Source organism: Pseudophryne corroboree, chromosome 11 (assembly GCF_028390025.1).
Source record: "Pseudophryne corroboree isolate aPseCor3 chromosome 11, aPseCor3.hap2, whole genome shotgun sequence".
Classification (NCBI taxonomy): domain Eukaryota; kingdom Metazoa; phylum Chordata; class Amphibia; order Anura; family Myobatrachidae; genus Pseudophryne; species Pseudophryne corroboree.
The window spans coordinates 170,951,531-170,970,775 of NC_086454.1; the positions used below are offsets into that span (position 1 = coordinate 170,951,531).

The 19,245-nt window shown below is 49.1% G+C and overlaps 1 protein-coding gene across 1 annotated transcript in view; it reads right to left on the reverse strand.

Moving 5' to 3' along the window:
- LOC134970066 (cathepsin W-like) overlaps positions 1-19,245 on the reverse strand; it is a 224,942-nt gene that overhangs the window by 32,586 nt on the left and 173,111 nt on the right. Inside the window, exon 10 of the mRNA XM_063946161.1 lies at positions 15,896-15,954. Coding sequence (XP_063802231.1) covers positions 15,896-15,954 — 59 coding nt within the window. The remainder of the gene's footprint in view (positions 1-15,895; positions 15,955-19,245) is intronic.

The window sequence follows — 19,245 nt, forward strand, 5'->3', positions numbered from 1 at the left end:
CCTGTCTCCTGCGGAGCCGCTAATCCCCATGGTCCTGACGGAGTCCCCAGCATCCACTACGGACTACGAGAAATAGATTTATCGGTAAGTAAAATCTTATTTTAATTATATGTGTGTATGTCTATGTATTAGTAATGTTTTTTGGATATTTAACATTGAGCTTTGCTGGCTGCCCATAGGTTGCTCTTAAATGCCAAAACATGTGTACTGTCGCTTGCTATATCTATCTGTGCCACGGATGGCACTGTTGGTCTGTTTACTTAGTTGTGCTGATGTGCTGGTACGTTATGTGCTTAGTTTGCTATGCATTGCGGCTGGGGATATATGCACATGTGAGTTGTGGGAGTGGTGTTCGCGCGGTGCGTGGTGTGTGTGTGTGTGTGTGTGTGTGTCCGGCCTTGGCGTGCGTGTCACGCCGGGTGCTGAACCGCAGAGTCACGTGACCGGAACCGGAATTAGGTCCGGGTGCGTTCCACTTGGTGGTTGGAACGCACGCCGGGATTCAGCATGTTTTGGCGGCATTTTGAGCACTTAAAAGGCAGGCAGTAATGGGGTATGATACTTCCGCTGTAACTAACTCTGCTGATCTCTTATGGGCATATAAGGATGGAAAGCTTGAGAAAGGTCCGGAGGGACCGAAACGTCGCTGCTATTTCACTGCCATGCATTTAAAAAAGCCTTGCATTTCTGTGTTGTGAGTATTGGATTAAAAATACCTTAAAAGCTTGCTAAAGTTTGGAGAGTGCCTATGTTTGGACTATAATATAATATATATGTATATGTGTCGTTATCTCAATAGGGGAACCAAAAATTAGTGATTTGGAATTTTGGATAAGGGATACTCAACCTGTATTATGACATCACCTTACTTGTAATTCCACATATGTGATTTGAAAATAATATGCCAGTGTGGTTTGTCTTCTTATGTAGGCAAAAGACAATGTAAGTTTAAAGAACGTATAACTATGCATCGCTTCGTAATCAGAGCTGCTTCAAATTCTACAAGGACAGAACAACCTGTTGCGCGCCATTTTATGGAATGTAATCATAATTTTTCAAGTATTTACTATAGTATGATTGATCATGTTCCCCAAACTCATGAGAGGTGGCGATCGCAATCGACTGCTCCTCCAGACGGAGGCTCAGTGGATACATCGCCTTGATGTGGTTGCCTCTAGGGGTTTAAATGAACATTTAAACTTTGCTTGTTTCTGATTTACATTCTGACCATGTTTAATTATGTGACATGTTTATATATGGATACTATGTTATTTGCCCGCGTATCATCTGCAGCTCCGTTCATTCTTTGTTTATGTATTGTTACTATGATGTGCACTGTGTAATCACGTGGACGAACTCGTCAAACATGATGACATCATTGGTGTCCGATGCCAGGTGGGATTTCCAGACGGACCTCCGGCGCGTCACCTCACACAATATAAGGTAAGACAAAAGTGTATATGTTTTTGTAACATGGTGCAATAAATGCACTGAAACGTTGTTATTAATTACTGCATTCTGTTGTAATTCATGGAGTGCTGCACCTCTGGACCTATACATTGCTTGCTACTGTGAAGTCACCCATGGAGATTTAACTTTTACTGATATATAAATATATATCAGGGATGTGTGGTGAGGTGAATGGCTCCGATTTACACACAATATATGAGCCCAAGGGTGCATGTGGGCATTATATACAGGTGCAGCAGTTTATACTTCTGGAAATCTGGTGAGCTTTGATCAGACATGTATGGCCTCAACTGCCATAGACTTTTTACTCCAGAGTTTGACTTTAAAAGTTATTAGAAGTCAAGCCGTCCTATAACTTCAATCACTAATCAGTGTCATAGCAGAGCCGTAACTAAGGGGGGGCTAGGGGGGCATGTGACCTGGGCGCCGGATTGGAGGGGGCGCCGCAATGCTTACACCCCCTCCGAGTCCCGATGCGCACAGGTCCCTTTGTGATACCCTGAAACTGCAGCCCAAATCAACTGTGGCACTACAGGTGCCAGCATGACTTTAATAAAAGTAAAATGTTTGCTGGAGTTGCATAAGCACTGTGCCAGCAGCCTACAGCTTGCAGCACAGAAGGAGTTAACAGCACAGCTCATAGCAATACAGATCAGTCTGCAAAATGCAAAGGGCATGACTCACCCTTTTGCAAACAGAGCGGGAAACACAGAGCGGGAAAACCCAGATTTAGAATGTGTCCCTGGGAATGCAAGGTTATAAAAAGGTTGTCCTGCAGCAGCAGCAGAGCAGAGAGCAGACAGACAGTGAGGAGAAGCACATGTTTTAGCTAGCTGAAGTGTGGTGGATTAACCAGAAAGATGTAGCCCCAGTGAGGGCTCCCCACATGTTTAGGTGGGGAGTGATGCCAGCCACAGCAAAGCATTTGACAGAGGGAGACATCGCAGTGTGAGAGCAGCAGTATGCAGAATCCAGTGAAAGGGTGATGCCAGGAGAAAAGTGTACTCAAGGTGTGAGTCTCAAGAGGTATCTGGGTGAAGTGGTCGGAAAGCCACGCGGCGTGAGTAAGCGCCCCCAAGGAAAAGAATCCTCGCTAAGTAAGAGAGAGAGAGAGACGGCAACCTGATGTGTAGCACTACTGGTCACAGAATGCCCTGGTATGTACTGATGTTCGCCATATATATGCCGCTGCGACTAAGCGATGCGCTGGAGGAGGTGCCCTGATGTGTGATCTACTGTAACTGTTATGCTTTGTGCTGGAGGAGCGTTCACAAGTTATCCCTGCAATATCCCTGTTTGATGTTAAAATAAACTTTATGCTGTTTTTCTGAGATGGCCTGAAGCCCAATTCTTTATGCGCTGCACCGACACCTGTAGTCCACACCCACAATGTACTTGTAGTCAAAGACCTGATTCTTCAGGGGACCCTCTGGTAACTGTGCCTGAACCCATGACAAGCCGGGGTAAAGTAACTGTGATGTACTATACACAGTGACTGCAGATTATGCATACCAGATACCAGTAGGGTATTACATTTGGCGTCCGCGAACAGGATACGAGCAACCATGGTTACCAACGTGGGGCTCTAAGGGCAATATTTGTGGAGGTGGAACTCATGTCACAGGACATCGGGACTATGCAGTGCACCCGGTCGGAGCAACACCCTTGGGGGCACTGTGTTTGGCCATTTCTGAGTGTCCAAAAGAGCCAAGAATCGCAAGGGGAATGTAGTCCCCTATATCTATTTTCCTAAAGTTGGAGAAACTTGTTTAATGGGAGGGGCCCACGAGAGCCACCTGTCTCTTTTGACCCAGACGTGGGGGGAGACAAGGGCAGGCGAGGGCAGGTTCTCTGTGTTTGGCGCAATTGCCACAAGATGTCTGGAACATTTTACTATCACATGTGACTCTGGACTGTAACTCGTTTGAAAACCGTAACAGAATATGTGATTTGTATGTAATGTAATGTTTGACATGCCATGTTTTCCTGCATATGTGATGTTGTTTTTTTGTCACATGTACTGTCATTATATGTTATGTTGAAAACTGCTGTTGCGTGAGGACACGCAAGATTTTAGCTGGGGTGCATGTGATACCCTGAAACTGCAGCCCAAATCAACTGTGGCACTACAGGTGCCAGCATGACTTTAATAAAAGTAAAATGTTTGCTGGAGTTGCATAAGCACTGTGCCAGCAGCCTACAGCTTGCAGCACAGAAGGAGTTAACAGCACAGCTCATAGCAATACAGATCAGTCTGCAAAATGCAAAGGGCATGACTCACCCTTTTGCAAACAGAGCGGGAAACACAGAGCGGGAAACACAGGGCGGGAAAACCCAGATTTAGAATGTGTCCCTGGGAATGCAAGGTTATAAAAAGGTTGTCCTGCAGCAGCAGCAGAGCAGAGAGCAGACAGACAGTGAGGAGAAGCACATGTTTTAGCTAGCTGAAGTGTGGTGGATTGACCAGAAAGATGTAGCCCCAGTGAGGGCTCCCCACATGTTTAGGTGGGGAGTGATGCCAGCCACAGCAAAGCATTTGACAGAGGGAGACATCGCAGTGTAAGAGCAGCAGTATGCAGAATCCAGTGAAAGGGTGATGCCAGGAGAAAAGTGTACTCAAGGTGTGAGTCTCAAGAGGTATCTGGGTGAAGTGGTCGGAAGCCACGTGGCGTGAGTAAGCGCCCCCCATGGAAAAGTATCTCGAGAGGTATCTGGGTGAAGTGGTCGGAAAGCCACGCGGCGTGAGTAAGCGCCCCCCATGGAAAAGTATCTCGAGAGGTATCTGGGTGAAGTGGTCGGAAAGCCACGCGGCGTGAGTAAGCGCCCCCAAGGAAAAGAATCCTCGCTAAGTAAGAGAGAGAGAGAGACGGCAACCTGATGTGTAGCACTACTGGTCACAGAATGCCCTGGTATGTACTGATGTTCGCCATATATATGCCGCTGCGACTAAGCGATGCGCTGGAGGAGGTGCCCTGATGTGTGATCTACTGTAACTGTTATGCTTTGTGCTGGAGGAGCGTTCACAAGTTATCCCTGCAATATCCCTGTTTGATGTTAAAATAAACTTTATGCTGTTTTTCTGAGATGGCCTGGAGCCCAATTCTTTATGCGCTGCACCGACACCTGTAGTCCACACCCACAATGTACTTGTAGTCAAAGACCTGATTCTTCAGGGGACCCTCTGGTAACTGTGCCTGAACCCATGACAAGCCGGGGTAAAGTAACTGTGATGTACTATACACAGTGACTGCAGATTATGCATACCAGATACCAGTAGGGTATTACACCTTCGCAGGAGCAGCACAAAGCAGTCCAGTCTGTGTGTGATGAAACTGAAAATAAACTACAGCTCCCAGAAGCCCTTGCTGTGGGAGCTGTAGTTTACTTTTAGGTTCTTCTATGCTGACTGTCGTGTGCTGCCTGTTGTGCCCTAAGACGGGGCACATGGAACAAGTTACCCCAGCCCCCCCTGCTGCCTTTGATAATCGCAGCAGTGCACTATTGCCTGCTGAGCTGGAAACATGAATGGTCCGAAAAGGGGGCGGAGCTACACGGCACTTTACTCAGTGCCAGGCCAGCCAGCACCATCGAAGAGAGGAGGGGAGAGGAGCAGCAGCAGCACACACCGAAGCCTAAATAGTGAGTGTGACACTGTATGTGTGTGCAACTACTATATGTGTGTGTGTATGAATGTGTTGTGCATGTGTGTGACTGTATGTGAATAGGTGTGTCACTACATATCTGTATGCGTGCTTGTGTGTCACTGTATGTATGTATGTATAATGTATGTATGTATGTGTGACTATGTATGTATACAGGACAGTGTGTGACTATGTACGTGAGTGAATTTAATGTATGCGTGCGTGTTTAGATGTGTGACAGTATGTATTTGTGTGATTTTACATATGTATCAATGTATGGGGTATTATTTCCTTGTTAACTTAATCTGTAGCCCAAATGTCTAACTAAGGGGGTCATTCCGAGTTGATCGCACGTAGCAATCAACTAGACACCGCCTATGGGGGAGTGTATTTTAGCATAGCAGGGTTGTGATCGCTTGTGTAGCCCTGCTACTGTATGCTAAAAAAGTTTTGTGTAAAACAAGACCAGCCCTAGACCTACTTACCCTGTGCGAGGGATCTAAAGATGAAGGTACCGGAATTGACATCACACATCCGCCCTCCAAACGCCTGGATACACCTGCGTTCGGATCTCCACGTCTGGGAAACGGTGAGTTGACACCCCGGAACGCCTTCCTCCTGTCAATCTTCTTGCGGTCGCCGCTGCGACCGCTTTCTTAGTATGCGGCGTCGCTGCCCGGAGACTGCCATCACCAGGCAATGACGCGCCTGCACAATGCGGCCGCCGCACATGCGCAGTTCTGAACCGTTCGCACCGCTGCAATGAACCGCAGCGTGCAAACGGGTCGAAAATTACCCCCTGAGTCCAACTAAATGTCTAGAAAAGAAGCTATATAGCAGCTACCAGCCCTTTGCTCTCATGGAGTATATATGGGTTGAGGTTACGTGGCCGGTGCACGGTCAGCATACCGACGCCAGGATCCCGGCCACCAGAATGCCGTCAGGGGTGAGTGTAAAAAAGCCCCTTGTGGGCTCGCTGCGCTCGCCACAGGTTCTATTCCCACTCTATGGGTGTCGTGGACACCAATGAGTGGAAATAGCCCGTTAGCTGGTACTGGCTGATGGCATTGTCAGTCTTCGCACAGAGTTACACGTGGTGGTGGTGGTGGGTTGGTTGTCTGTGCGTGTGTGTGTGTGTGTGTGTGTGTGTGTGTGTGTGTGTGTTTGTGTGTGGGGCGCCGGACTACTGTTTTGCCCTGGGTGACAAGAATCCTAGTTTCGGCCCTGGTCATAGGCATGCGCAGCGCATTTTATTAGGGTGTGCACCGCCGGAGGGGCATTTCTAGCACCACCTATTGAGCGTGGCTAGCACCATTTTTCAATTAGTGTAAGTGGGAGAGCATAATAATGCAAAAATAATGGGGGAGTGCTGAATAGGATGAGTACGTAGGATCCACCTTTACGTCACTCCCAGAATGCAGGCATTGGCATGTGAACATGGTTCAGAGGGGAACTGAGGGAGGCAGGGCTAGGGGAGGAAGACTAGCACTGCCCGCTCTACACATCTTTTAATGTTAGAGATGTGGCGGAGGGCGGCTCATTTATTTAGTGACTGCTGCAGCTGCTGACCTGGCATGTGGGCAGGGCTGGAGCTGTGGATATACAGTATATATGGAAAGCTACATCGATACACACACACATATATAGATAGATAGATAGATAGATAGATAGATAGATATAATCTCCACATAAAAATATATATGTATAAATTCACATACATTGACTTAGCCAAATCCACATGAAATACATTGAAATAGCTAGATCCACATGAAATACGTTGAAATGACCAGATCCACATAAAATACATTTAAATATCAAGATCCACATAAAAGATATTTCTCATACGTCGTAGAGGATGCTGGGGTCCACTTCAGTACCATGGGGTATAGATGGTTCTGCAGGAGCCATGGGCACTTTAAGACTTTTCAAGGGTGTTAACTGGCTCCTCCCTCTATGCCCCTCCTCCAGACCTCAGTTTTAGAAATGTGCCCAGGCAAACTGGATGCACTCTAGGGGAGCTCTACGGAGTTTCTCTGAAAAGACTTATGTTAGGTTTTTTATTTTCAGTGAGAACTGCTGGCAACAGTCTCCCTGCTTCGTGGGACTGAGGGGGCAGAAGTAGGAACCAACTTCCTAAAGAGTTTCATGGCTCTGCTTCTGGCTGACAGGACACCAATAGCTCCTGAAGGGAACTGAACGCTAGCCGTGCCTAGATGCTCACTTCCACAGCACACCGTCACCCCCCTTACAGAGCCAGAAGTCAGAAGACAGGTGAGTGTTAGAAGACAGATCTTCAATCAAGAAAGTGACGGCTAAAGGTACCTCGCGGCTGGCGGGAGCGCAGCGCGCCATGCTGCCCACACATACACAGGCACTGCAGGGTGCAGGGCGTGGGGGGGGGCGCCCTGGGCAGCATGAAACCTATGGAAACTGGCATAAATAAGGGGCATAAGTTGCTGAGGCACAGTCCTACCCCTGCCAGTATAAAATTTACCTCATAAAAGCTGAGGAGAAACACACCATTGAAGAGTGCAGCTTCCTCCTCAGTGAGCCAGCACACTGCTCAGCACCATTTTCTCTCTCTCCTCAGGCTGCAGAGACAACGCTGGTCCTCCTCCACTACTGAACAAGTATCAGGGTGCAAAACAGGGGGGGCCACAGTGAATTTGGTGCTATATAATTGTGTGATTAGCATTATAAAAGCGCTGCATGTCAGTGGGCATTTTGTGTTCACAGACATTGTGTTACTGGCGCTGGGTTGTGAACTGGCAAATCCTATCTGTGTCCCTCTGACAGATTTTACTGTGGGTCTGTCCCCTATAAGTCCCGGAGTGTCTGTGGTGTGGTTGTGCACGTGTGTGACATGTCTGTGGCAGGGAATTCTTCCTTTGTGGGAGACATGTTAGAGATACAGAGGTGTAATATGACACCAAGAGCCTGACTGGGTGAAAGGTTACATGATAGTGTGAATCATATCAGTAAGAGGTTGGACTGAATCTCATACAGAAAACTGAATATAATCTGTTGAAGATGTGATTTTTAATAGTTCTACCATTCATCCACAGGGACCCCTCTGGGTCACATACAAACAAGTAGTACAAACTGATACCGACACGGACTCTGATTCCTGTGTCGACACTAGTGATTCCAGGGGAATAGGTCCTAAGTTAGCAAAAAGCATTCAAAACATGTTTTAGCTATAAAGGAGGTGTTAGAAGTTACGAAGCCCCCCCCCCCCTCTTTTACCACAAGGAGAGGGTTTACTTTAGTAAAGAAGTAATGTAATTTTCCCTCCACCTCAGGAGTTGAACAGTCTCTTGGAGGGAGTCTGATTTAACCTGAAAAGAAATTTCAGATTTCCAAAAGGAATTCAGGCAGCTTACCTTTTTCCAAAAGGTGGGAGTCACCCCGCATTTTAGACAGGGCCCTGTCATAAAAGAGAAAAGGTGTTTCTCCCTGCACCTGGAATGGCTTCACTTAAGGAGCCGACAGATCGCAAGTGAGTGAGGTGATCTATTGATGTGGCCAATGGGACACTACTCAGGCCTACCATTGTCTGTGCGTGGGTGAGTAGGGCTTTTGGAAAGTGGTCAGAAAACTTGTCATTAGACATTGACACAATAGATGGAGACGAGATACTCCTAATGTTAGGTCATATCAAAGACGCTGCTGCATACGTACTAGAAACCATGAAATATATTGGTTTCTTGGGATCAAGAACCGCTATCATGGCAGTATCGGCTCGGAGAGCGTTGTGGATTCGCCAGTGGAATGCTGATGCAGATTCCAAAAGAAATATGGAGGCTCTCCCGTATAAAGGTGAGGCCTTGTTTGGTGATGGGCTGGATGCGTTAGTCTCGGCGGCTACCGCAGGTAAGTCGACATTCTTGCCTTATGCTCCTACACCGGTGAAAAAGACACATCACTCTCACATACAGTCCTTTCAGCCCAACAAATACAAAAAGGCCAAAGGTTCCCCCTTTTTGCAGGTAGGGGAAGGGGAAAAGTAAAGAAATCCGCAACGTATCCCGGATCGCAGGAGCAGAAGTCCACCCCTGCTTCTGCCAAATTTGCAGCATAATGCTGGGGCTCCCTTGCGGGAGTCCGCTCCGGTGGGAGCACGTCTGAAACTTTTCAGCCAAATCTGGATTCAATCTGGCCTGGACCAATGGGTCTTACAAATAGTGTCCCATGGGTACAAACTAGAGTTTCAAGAGGTCCCCCCATGCCGATTTTTCAAATCGACCTTGGCAGCTTCTCTTCTGGGAAGAGAGGCAGTAACAACGGCAATTCAAAAATTATGTCAGGATCAGGTCATTGTCCTGGTACCCTTGGCACAGTAAGGAGAAGGTTTTTTATTCAAGCCTCTTCGTAGTTCCAAAGCCGGACGGTTCGGTCAGACCGATTTTAAACCTGAAAAATCGGAATCTCTACCTGAAAAGGTTCAAGTTCAAGATGGAATCCCTGAGGGTAGTGATTTCCAGTCTGGAAGAGGGGGACTTCATGGTGTCAATAGACATAAAAGATGCTTACTTGCATGTTCCCATTTATCCTCCTCACCAAGCTTATCTGAGATTCGCAGTACAGGATTAACATTACCAGTTTCAGGCGTTGCCGTTCGGACTCTCCACGGCACCGAGGGTATTCACCAAGGTGATGGCGGAGATGATGGTCCTCCTTCATTAAAAGGAATCAATATAATTCTTTATCTGGACGATCTCCTGATAAAAGCGAGATCCAGGGAACAGTTGGTGCAGTACATCGCACTCTCCCTGTCAATACTCGGTTGGATCATGAATTTTCCAAAGTCGCAGTTGGAACCGACGACAAGATTGTCCTTTTTAGGGATGATTCTGGACACAGAAGTACGGAGAGTATTTCTGCCAGTGGAAAAGGCACTGGAAATCCAGAAAATGGTTAAACAAATATTGAAACCAACAAACGTGTCGATCCATCAATGCATTCGGTTGTTGGGGGAAATGGTAGCGGCCTACGAGGTTATACAGTTTGGCCGATTTCATGCCAGAGTATTCCAGTGGGACCTGTTGGACAAGTGGTCCGGATCCCACCTACACATGCACCGGAAAATAATCCTGTCCCCCAAAGCCAGGATTTCGCTCCTGTGGTGGCTACACAGTTCTCACCTACTAGAGGGACGCAGGTTTGGGATTCACGACTGGGTCCTAATAACCACGGATGCAAGTCTCCGAGGCTGGAGAGCTGTCACACAGGGGGAAAGCTTCCAAGGAAAATGGTCAAGTCAGGAAGCCTGCCTTCACATAAACGTTCTGGAATTGAGAGCCATTTACAACGGCCTTCTACAAGCGGTACATCTTCTTCAAGATCATCCCGTGCAGATCCAGTCAGACAATGTAACAGTAGTCGCGTACATAAACAGGCAAGGCAGAACGAAAAGCAGAGCGGCAATGGCAGAGGTGACAAGGATTCTCCTCTGGGCAGATAGACAGCAATTTTCATTCTGGGAGTGGACAACTGGAAAGCAGACTTCCTCAGCAGACACGATCTCCATCCAGGAGAGTGGGGCCTCCACCAAGAAGTCTTCGCAGAGGTGACAAGTCCTTGGGGAGTTCCTCAAGTAGACATGATGGCATCTCGTCTAAACAAGAAGCTTCAGAGATATTGTTCCAGGTCGAGAGATCCTCAAGCAATAGCAGTGGATGCACTGGTGACCCAGTGGGTGTTTCGGTCGGTATATGATTTCCCTCCACTTCCACTGATTCCAAAAGTTCTCAAAATAAGAAGAAGAACAAGAGTTCGAGCAATCTTCATTACCCCAGACTGGCTAAGGAGGGTTTGGTATCTAGATCTTCAGGAGTTGCTCATAGAAGATCCTCTGCCTCTTCCTCCTCGAGAGGACCTACTACAGCAGGGGCCGTGTGTGTATCAAGACTTACCGCGGCTACGTTTGACGGCATGGCTGTTGAGCGTCGGATCCTAGCCCGAAAGGGTATTCCCAAGGAAGTCATCCCCACTCTTATTCAGGCCAGGAAAGGAGTAACGTCTAAACATTACCACCGTATTTGGAGAAAATATGTGTCTTGGTGTGAATCCAAGAAGGCTCCTAAGGTAGAGTTTGAGTTGGGACGTTTTCTCCATTTTCTGCAGGCTGGTGTGGATGTGGGCCTTAGATTGGGGTCAATCAAGGTCCAGATTTCGGCCCTATCAGTTTTCTTTCAAAAAACAATTGGCCTGCTTTCCAGAAGTTCAGACGTTCGTGAAAGGGGTTCTGCACATCCAGCCTCCATTTGTGCTTCCAGTGGCACCATGGGACCTTAATGTGGTGTTGCAGTTCCTTCAATCAGATTGGTTTGAACCTCTGCAGGAGATAGAATTTAAGTTTCTCACTTGGAAAGTGGTGATGCTTTTGGCCTTGGCATCCGCAAGGCGGGTGTCTGAGTTGGGGACCTTGTCTCACAAGAACCCTTATCTGATCTTCCATGAAGATAGGGCAGAGTTAAGAACTCGTCAACAATTTCTTCCAAAGGTGGTTTCGTCCTTCAACATAAACCAACCTATTGTGGTGCCAGTAGCTACTGACACTTTCACAGTCTCTAGATGTGGTTAGAGCTTTGAAGATTTATGTCGCAAGAACAGCTCGATTATGGAAAACAGAGGCTCTGTTTGTCCTGTATGCTCCCAACAAGATTGGGTGTTCTGCTTCTAAGCAGACTATTGCGTGCTGGATCAGAGGGACAATTCAGCACGCTCATTCTACAGCAGGCTTGCCGGTACCGAAGTCGGTGAAGGCCCATTCTACTAGGAAAGTGGGCTCATCCTGGGCGGCTGCCCGGGGCATCTCGGATTTACAACTTTGCCGAGCAGCTACTTGGTCAGGGTCAAACACATTTGCTAAATTTTATAAGTTTGACACCTTGGCCGATAAGGACCTCAAGTTCGGTCAATCAGCACTGCAGGGTCATCCGCACTCTCCCGCCGGTACTGGAGCTTTGGTATAACCCCATGGTACTGAAGTGGACCCCAGCATCCTCTAGGACGTATGAGAAAATAGGATTTTAATACCTACCGGTAAATCCTTTTCTCCTAGTCCGTAGAGGATGCTGGGCACCCACCCAGTGCGTACTTTACCTGCAGTTTGTTCTTTATAGTTACACAAGTTGTGTTTCATTTGTTTTCAGCATGTTGCTCTAAATGGTTCATGCCTGTTGGCGTGTGTCATGTTGAATGCCATGTTGTGCGGCATGGTTGAGGTGTGAGCTGGTATGAATCTCACCATTAGTATAAAAGTAAATCCTTTCCTCGAAATGTCCGTCTCCCTGGGCACAGTTCCTATAACTGAGGTCTGGAGGAGGGGCATAGAGGGAGGAGCCAGTTCACACCCTTGAAAAGTCTTAAAGTGCCCATGGCTCCTGCGGAACCGTCTATACCCCATGGTACTGAAGTGGACCCCAACATCCTCTACGGACTAGGAGAAAAGGATTTACCGGTAGGTATCAAAATCCTATATTTTATAGCCAGAACCGCATAAAATACAGTACACTGAAAAAGCCAGATCCACATTTTAAAAAAACATTGAAAAAGCCAGATCTTGGAGGTAGAAAACACAGCAGAATACAAACACATCTTACGCATTAGGATGTTTTCTTTTGGTCTTTGCCGTGAATAAAGTACACACTTAAGTGTGACATTTGCAGTATATCACTAAGCAGCTTTACAGTAAAATCATTTATCGTTACCAAATGAGTGATGCCACACCATCATCCCCCGTCTGCATCCCTCAGCTACACCATCATCTGCTCCCCGCGTCTCTCAGCTACACCATCATCTCCCCCTCCCCCGCATCTCTCAGCCATAGCATCACCCACCCCGCGTCTCTCAGCCACAGCATCACCCACCCCGCGTCTCTCGGTCACAGCATCACCCACCCCGCGTCTCTCAGCCACACCATCATCTCCTGCCTGCGTCTCTCTGTCAAACAATCTCCCATTTGCATCTCTCTCCATCCCCCTCACTATGTGTCTCTCAGCCTCCCCCCTTCACTCTGAGCCTCTCAGCCCCCCCCCCCCCCGTGCCTCTCAGGGAGCTAACCCATCCCTCTGTGCCTCTCAGCCTGACCCCCCTTCTCTCTGTACCTCTCAGCCTGCCCCCCTTCCCTCTGTGCCTTTCAGCCTGCCCCCCCATTCTCTCTGTGCCTTCCAGACAGCTACCCCATCCCTCTGTGCCTCTCAGCCTGCCCCCCCCATTCTCTCTGTGCCTCTCAGCCTGCCCCCTTCCCTCTGTGCCTCTCAGCCTGCCCCCCCATTCTCTCTGTGCCTTCCAGACAGCTACCCCATCCCTCTTTGCCTCTCAGCCTGCCCCCCCATTCTCTCTGTGCCTCTCAGCCTGCCCCCCCTTCTCTCTGTGCCTTTCAGCCTGCCCCCCCTTCCCTCTGTGCCTCTCAGCCTGCCCCCCCATTCTCTCTGTGCCTTCCAGACAGCTACCCCATCCCTCTTTGCCTCTCAGCATGCCCCCCCCCCCCTTCCTTATGTGCCTCTCAGATTGCCCCCACCACCCTTTCACTCTGTCTCTCAGGCTGACCCCATTCATCCTTTCAGCCCTCACCTTGATCTGTGTCTCTCCCCTCTCCCCCCTCCGTTCACTGGTTGCCTCTCACCTGCATGTGAGCTGGCGGACAGTGAGGCCAGCAGCAGCGGCTGTCAGTAATCAGCAATCAGACAGGGCAGGGAGCGCTGCGTAGTAGTGAGAGTGACAGCAGTGCCGGTGCTATGGTGTTTGGCGCCTCCCTGCAAACTACAAAATTTGCGCCCTCTCCAATACTTAATAAAGGGACAGTGTGCGCCTTAAAAAAGAAGGTGTGGTATCACAAGGAAGGGGCATGGACACACAATAGCACCCCAATTCAAAATACGCCACACAGTAGCGCTATCTTATTGTCATTACACCGCATGTAATAATAATAATAATGCCCACAGTAGAAGTGCCCTTTATACACATACCCACCTTATCAGTGCCGCTTATACACATAATAATGCCAACAGTAGCAGTGCCGCTTATACACATGCCCACGGTAGCAGTGCCACTTCTACACATGCCCACAGTAGCAGTGCCACTTATACACATGCCCACGTTAGCATTTTCGCTTATACACATGCCTACGGTAGCAGTGCCATTTATACACATGCCCACGGTAGCAGTGCCCCTTATACACATGCTCACGGTAGCAGTGCCACTTATATACATGCCCACGGTAGCAGTGCCACTTATATTCATGCCCACGGTAGCAGTGCTGCTTACATACATGCCCACAGTAGCAGTGCCACTTATACACATGCCTACGGTAGCAGCGCACCTTATACACATGTCCACGGTGGCAGTGCCCCTTATACGCATGCCCAAGGTAGCAGCGCCCCTTATATACATGCCGAGGGTAGCAGTGCCCCTTTTGCACATGCCCAGGGTAGCAGCGCACCTTATACACATGCCCAGGGTAGCAGCACCCCTTTTACACATGCCCAGGGTAGCAGCATGCCTTTTACACATGCCCATGGTAGCAGCGCACCTTATGCACATGTCCACGGTGGCAGTGCCCCTTATACGCATGCCCAAGGTAGCAGCGCCCCTTATATACATGCCGAGGGTAGCAGCGCCCCTTTTGCACATGCCCAGGGTAGCAGCGCACCTTATACACATGCCCAGGGTAGCAGCACCCCTTTTACACATGCCCAGGGTAGCAGCATGCCTTTTACACATGCCCATGGTAGCAGCGCACCTTATGCACATGATAAATGCCACATATACACACACGCTGAGTGCCCTACACACACACTGCTGACACACAGAGTGCCTGCACTGTTTGGCTTCCCCGGTGACTGGAGTGAATGAGCGAGTCCACTTCAGTACACAATTCCACAGTGTGACTGACTTTGTTTCATGCTCTGTGCTTGGGTTCTCTAAATGCTCCTCTACGCGGCACACTCTCCCTCTCCTCTCCTCTCCCACCCCACGTACCTGTAGGAGGCCTCGGCTGGGATTGCACCTCCTCCGCCTTCTCTCGCTTGCTCTGCCCTGTTAATCAGCCAGGAGCGGCAGCTCTGGAGGACAGCGGTGGCGCTGTGTGTGCGCTGTGGGCGGCAGCAGTCTCTCTGGGGCGGAGGGGAAGGCAGCCAGAGGGACATTACCCGGGGAACCGCGCTACACACTGCCGGCTGCCGCTGCGCCGTATGACAGGCGCAGCGGCAGCCGGCAGCAGCAGGGTAGCAGTGCAGTCAGAGCGCCTCTTCAGCTTGGCGCCTACCTGCACGGCATACCCTTGCTGAGCGGGTAGCGCCGGCTCTGAGTGACAGGCTAGCTGGCGGGCGGAAATTCAAATGCGGCACCGGCCGCCAGCCAATCAGAAGCCGCGGTCCGGCACCATTCAGCAGCTGCTGCTCCCGATTCGCTGCCACTACGAGAGCTCCGATTGGCTGAAGACTGGTGCTGCATTTTAAAATGCCACCCACCGTCTTGCCGTTGCCTGTCACTCTCACTACTGCGCAGCGCTCCCTGCCGCTGCTCCTGGCCTCACATATACTCCTCTGCCACCAGCTTGGTCTTGCGTGCAGGGGGTGCCGCACATTAGGGGGTGCCTGTGCGCACCAGGCACCCCCCGTGCGCACGCCTATGATCAGTGTCAGACACGTTTTCAGTAAGAGAAGAATCAGTAACAGGACAGCAGACTTATGCACATTTAGTATTTGTATATTATTATAATGTGAAAGAGTTGTGAGTTTAGAAAGGTATAGCATATTACATGACAGTATACTTACGTTTTCTCCCCAGTTACGTCCCCAGCTGTTTTTTGCAATCCAGTAAGGGAGGTCCTTATCTGAATAAGAAAATATATAAAAGCAAATACATACTGGCTGGTTAATTGGCTTCTGAAAAAAATTAACCCTACTGTGTATGTGTTTGCGCTATAGATTGTAAGCTACACTGGGGCAGGGACTGATGTGAATGACTTAATATTTTCTGTAAAGTGCTGCGTTATATGTGGGCGCTATACAGTGGTGCAAGTAGAAAAAATGTCTTATAGGTACTGTGTACACACGCGCCCAAAAAATGGGTGTGGCCAAATGCCACATGGGGAATGGCCAATGAAAATGGGGGCGTGATACACATATGTGTATGATACACAATAGTGCCAGATACACATATGCCCCCACAGTGCCAGATACGCCCCCACCGTGCCAGATATGCCCCATTGTGCCAGATGCACAAATGCCCCACGGTGCCAGATGCAAAAATGCTCCCACAGTGCCAGATATGCCCCCACAGTGCCAGATACACATATGCTCCCACAGTGCCAGACATGCCCCCCACAGTGCCAGATATGCCCAACCATTCCAGATATGCACCCACTTTGCCAGATACACATGCTCCCAGTATGCCAGATATGCCCCTTCAGTGCCAGATGTGCCCCCACAGTGCCAGATACACATGCCACCAGAGTGCCAGATATTCCCACCAGAGTGCCAGATATGCCCCCAGTGCCAGATATACCCCCACAGTGCCAGATACACATGCCCCCAGAGTGCCAGATATGCCCCCAGAGTGCCACATATGCATCTTCAGTGCCAGATATGCCCCCACTTTACAAGATACACATGCCTCCAGAGTGCCAGATATGCCACCACTTTGCCAGATACACATGCCCCAACAGTGCTAGATATGCCCCCACAGTGCCAGATGCACATGCCCCAGAGTGCTCGATATGCCCCCACAGTGCCAGATATGCCCCTTCAGTACCAGATATGCCCCCACTTTGCCAGATACACATGCCCCCAGAATGCCAGATATGCCCCACGTCCTCCTGCGGCGGTGGAATCCTGTATATAAGACCAATCAGGGCTCAGGGTCCGGCAGCTCCTGATTGGCTACCATTCCGTAAGCTCTGATTGGCTCATGGACCCGCGTTTCAGTGCACGCCACAGCCGCCGGACTGTATCAGGCAGGAGAGGCGCGCTCTACTCTCTCCAACACTCTCTCCCTACAAAGCAGCCAAAGTGTGAGGCGGTAGTAATGGCGGGGCAGGTCACTGGTGCGCTGCAATGTGTGCGGATGGCAGTACAGGGTACCCACTGCCAAATTCTTAAGGGTACGCCGTACCCGACTGTACCCGTACACTTGCACCACTGGCGCTATGTAAAATATGAATTTAATACCTACCGGTAATTCCTTTTCTCGTAGTTCGTAGTGAATACTGGGGAACTGTAATTTAGTACCATGGGTATAGATTGAATCCACTGGAACCTGGCACTTTAAAACCTGTAGTGTGTGTATGTGTTTGCTGTCTCCTCCCCTCTATGCCCCTCCTACCAGACTCAGTCTAGGAAACTGTGCCCGAGGAGACGGACATACTACGAGAGAAGAAAACAGGTACAACAGCGGTGAGGCACTAAGCCAACACACAGCCATAACTGAAGAGGAGGGCGCTAACCAGAACAGAGGATAGCAACACCAACCTAACCAGAATAGCAAAGCTATCCCAACAACATAAGGGGACCGCAATGGCGGGCCAACCAAACACTTACTCAGGTAAGCAGGAAATCGAAGCACTGAGGCGGGCGCCCAGTATCCACTATGGACTACGAGAAAAGGAATTACCGGTAGGTATTAAATTCCTATTTTCTCTTAAATCCTAGTGGATACTGGGAACTGTACTTTAGTACCATGGGGAAGTCCCAAAGCTCCCAAACGGGTGGGAGAGTGCTGAGACCCCTGTACAACTGCCTGACCAAACTGAAGGTCATCCTTGGCCAAGGTATTGAACCGATAGAACTTAAAACAAGGGTTCGAATCAGACCAAGTAGCAGCTGTAAGGCTGAGACACCCTGGACAGCCATCCAGGAAGAGCCCACAGATCCCGCCGAGTGGGCCTGAATAGACGTCGGCAAAGGCAGAGCCGCCAAAGTATAGGCTTGTTGATTGGTCAACCTGAGCCAACGAGCAATTGATTGCTTAGAAGCCAGATGACCAATCTTGATGGCATCATAAAGGACAAACTGCAAATCAGATTTCCGATGACGAGCAGTCCGTTTGACATAAACTTTCAGAGCCCTCACTACATCCAAGGACTCTGGACTAACGGAAGCTTCAGACAACACAGGTACCACAATGGGTTGATTCAAGTGAAAAGCTACTTGGCAATAACTGAGGTTGGGTCCTGAGTTACGCCCATTCTTCATCAAAAATCAAATAAGGGCTCTTACAGTATAAGGCCCCCAATTCAGAGACACGTCTGGCAGACGCCAATGTTAGTAACATTGCAGTCTTCCAGGTAAGAAATTTAAATTCCACCCTATGTAAGGGTTCAAACCAGTCCGATTGAAGAAATGACAAAACCACATTGAGATCCCACAGAGTCGTGGGAAGTATGAAGGGTGCTTGCATATGAAGAACTCCTTTTAGGAAAGTCTGTTCTTCCGGCAACATTGCAAGTTGTTTCTGGAAGAAAATCGATAGTGACGAAATCTGCACTTTGATGGAGCATAAAAGTAGGCCCATATCCACTCCTGCTTGCAGGAAAAGTAGAAAGCGACCAATTCTTAATTCCACAAGAGAAACCTTTCTACTTTCACACCACAAAACATACTTTTTCCAGATACGATGATAATGTTTTGACATAACCATCTTCCTGGCCTGAACCATAGTGGAAACAACCCTGGAGGGAAGATCTTTTCTGGCTAGAATCTCCCTCTCAACTTCCAAGCCGGCAAACGAAGCAGCGGTAAGTCTGGATAGACGAACGGACCTTGCTGAAGAAAATCCTTTTGAAGCGGCAGAGGCCAGGTATCCTCCAGAGCCATGGTTAGGGGGCCGAATACCACGCCCTTCAAGGCCAATCCGGGGCAATTAGAATTGCTTGAATGCTTTCCCTTCTTAGTCTTTTTACAACCCTTGGGATTAGCGGTAGAGGAGGGAACAGGTACACAAACTGGTACGTCCATGGTGTCGTCAGCACTTCCACCGCTACAGCCTGCGGATCCCTCGTTCTGGAACAGTAACGGCATAGCTTCTTGTTGAGATGGGAAGCCATCAGATCTATCTGCGGACAGCCCCACTGGTGAATTAACTGTTGAAACACCTGGGAAAGTAGGCTCGATTCCCGTGGATGGCG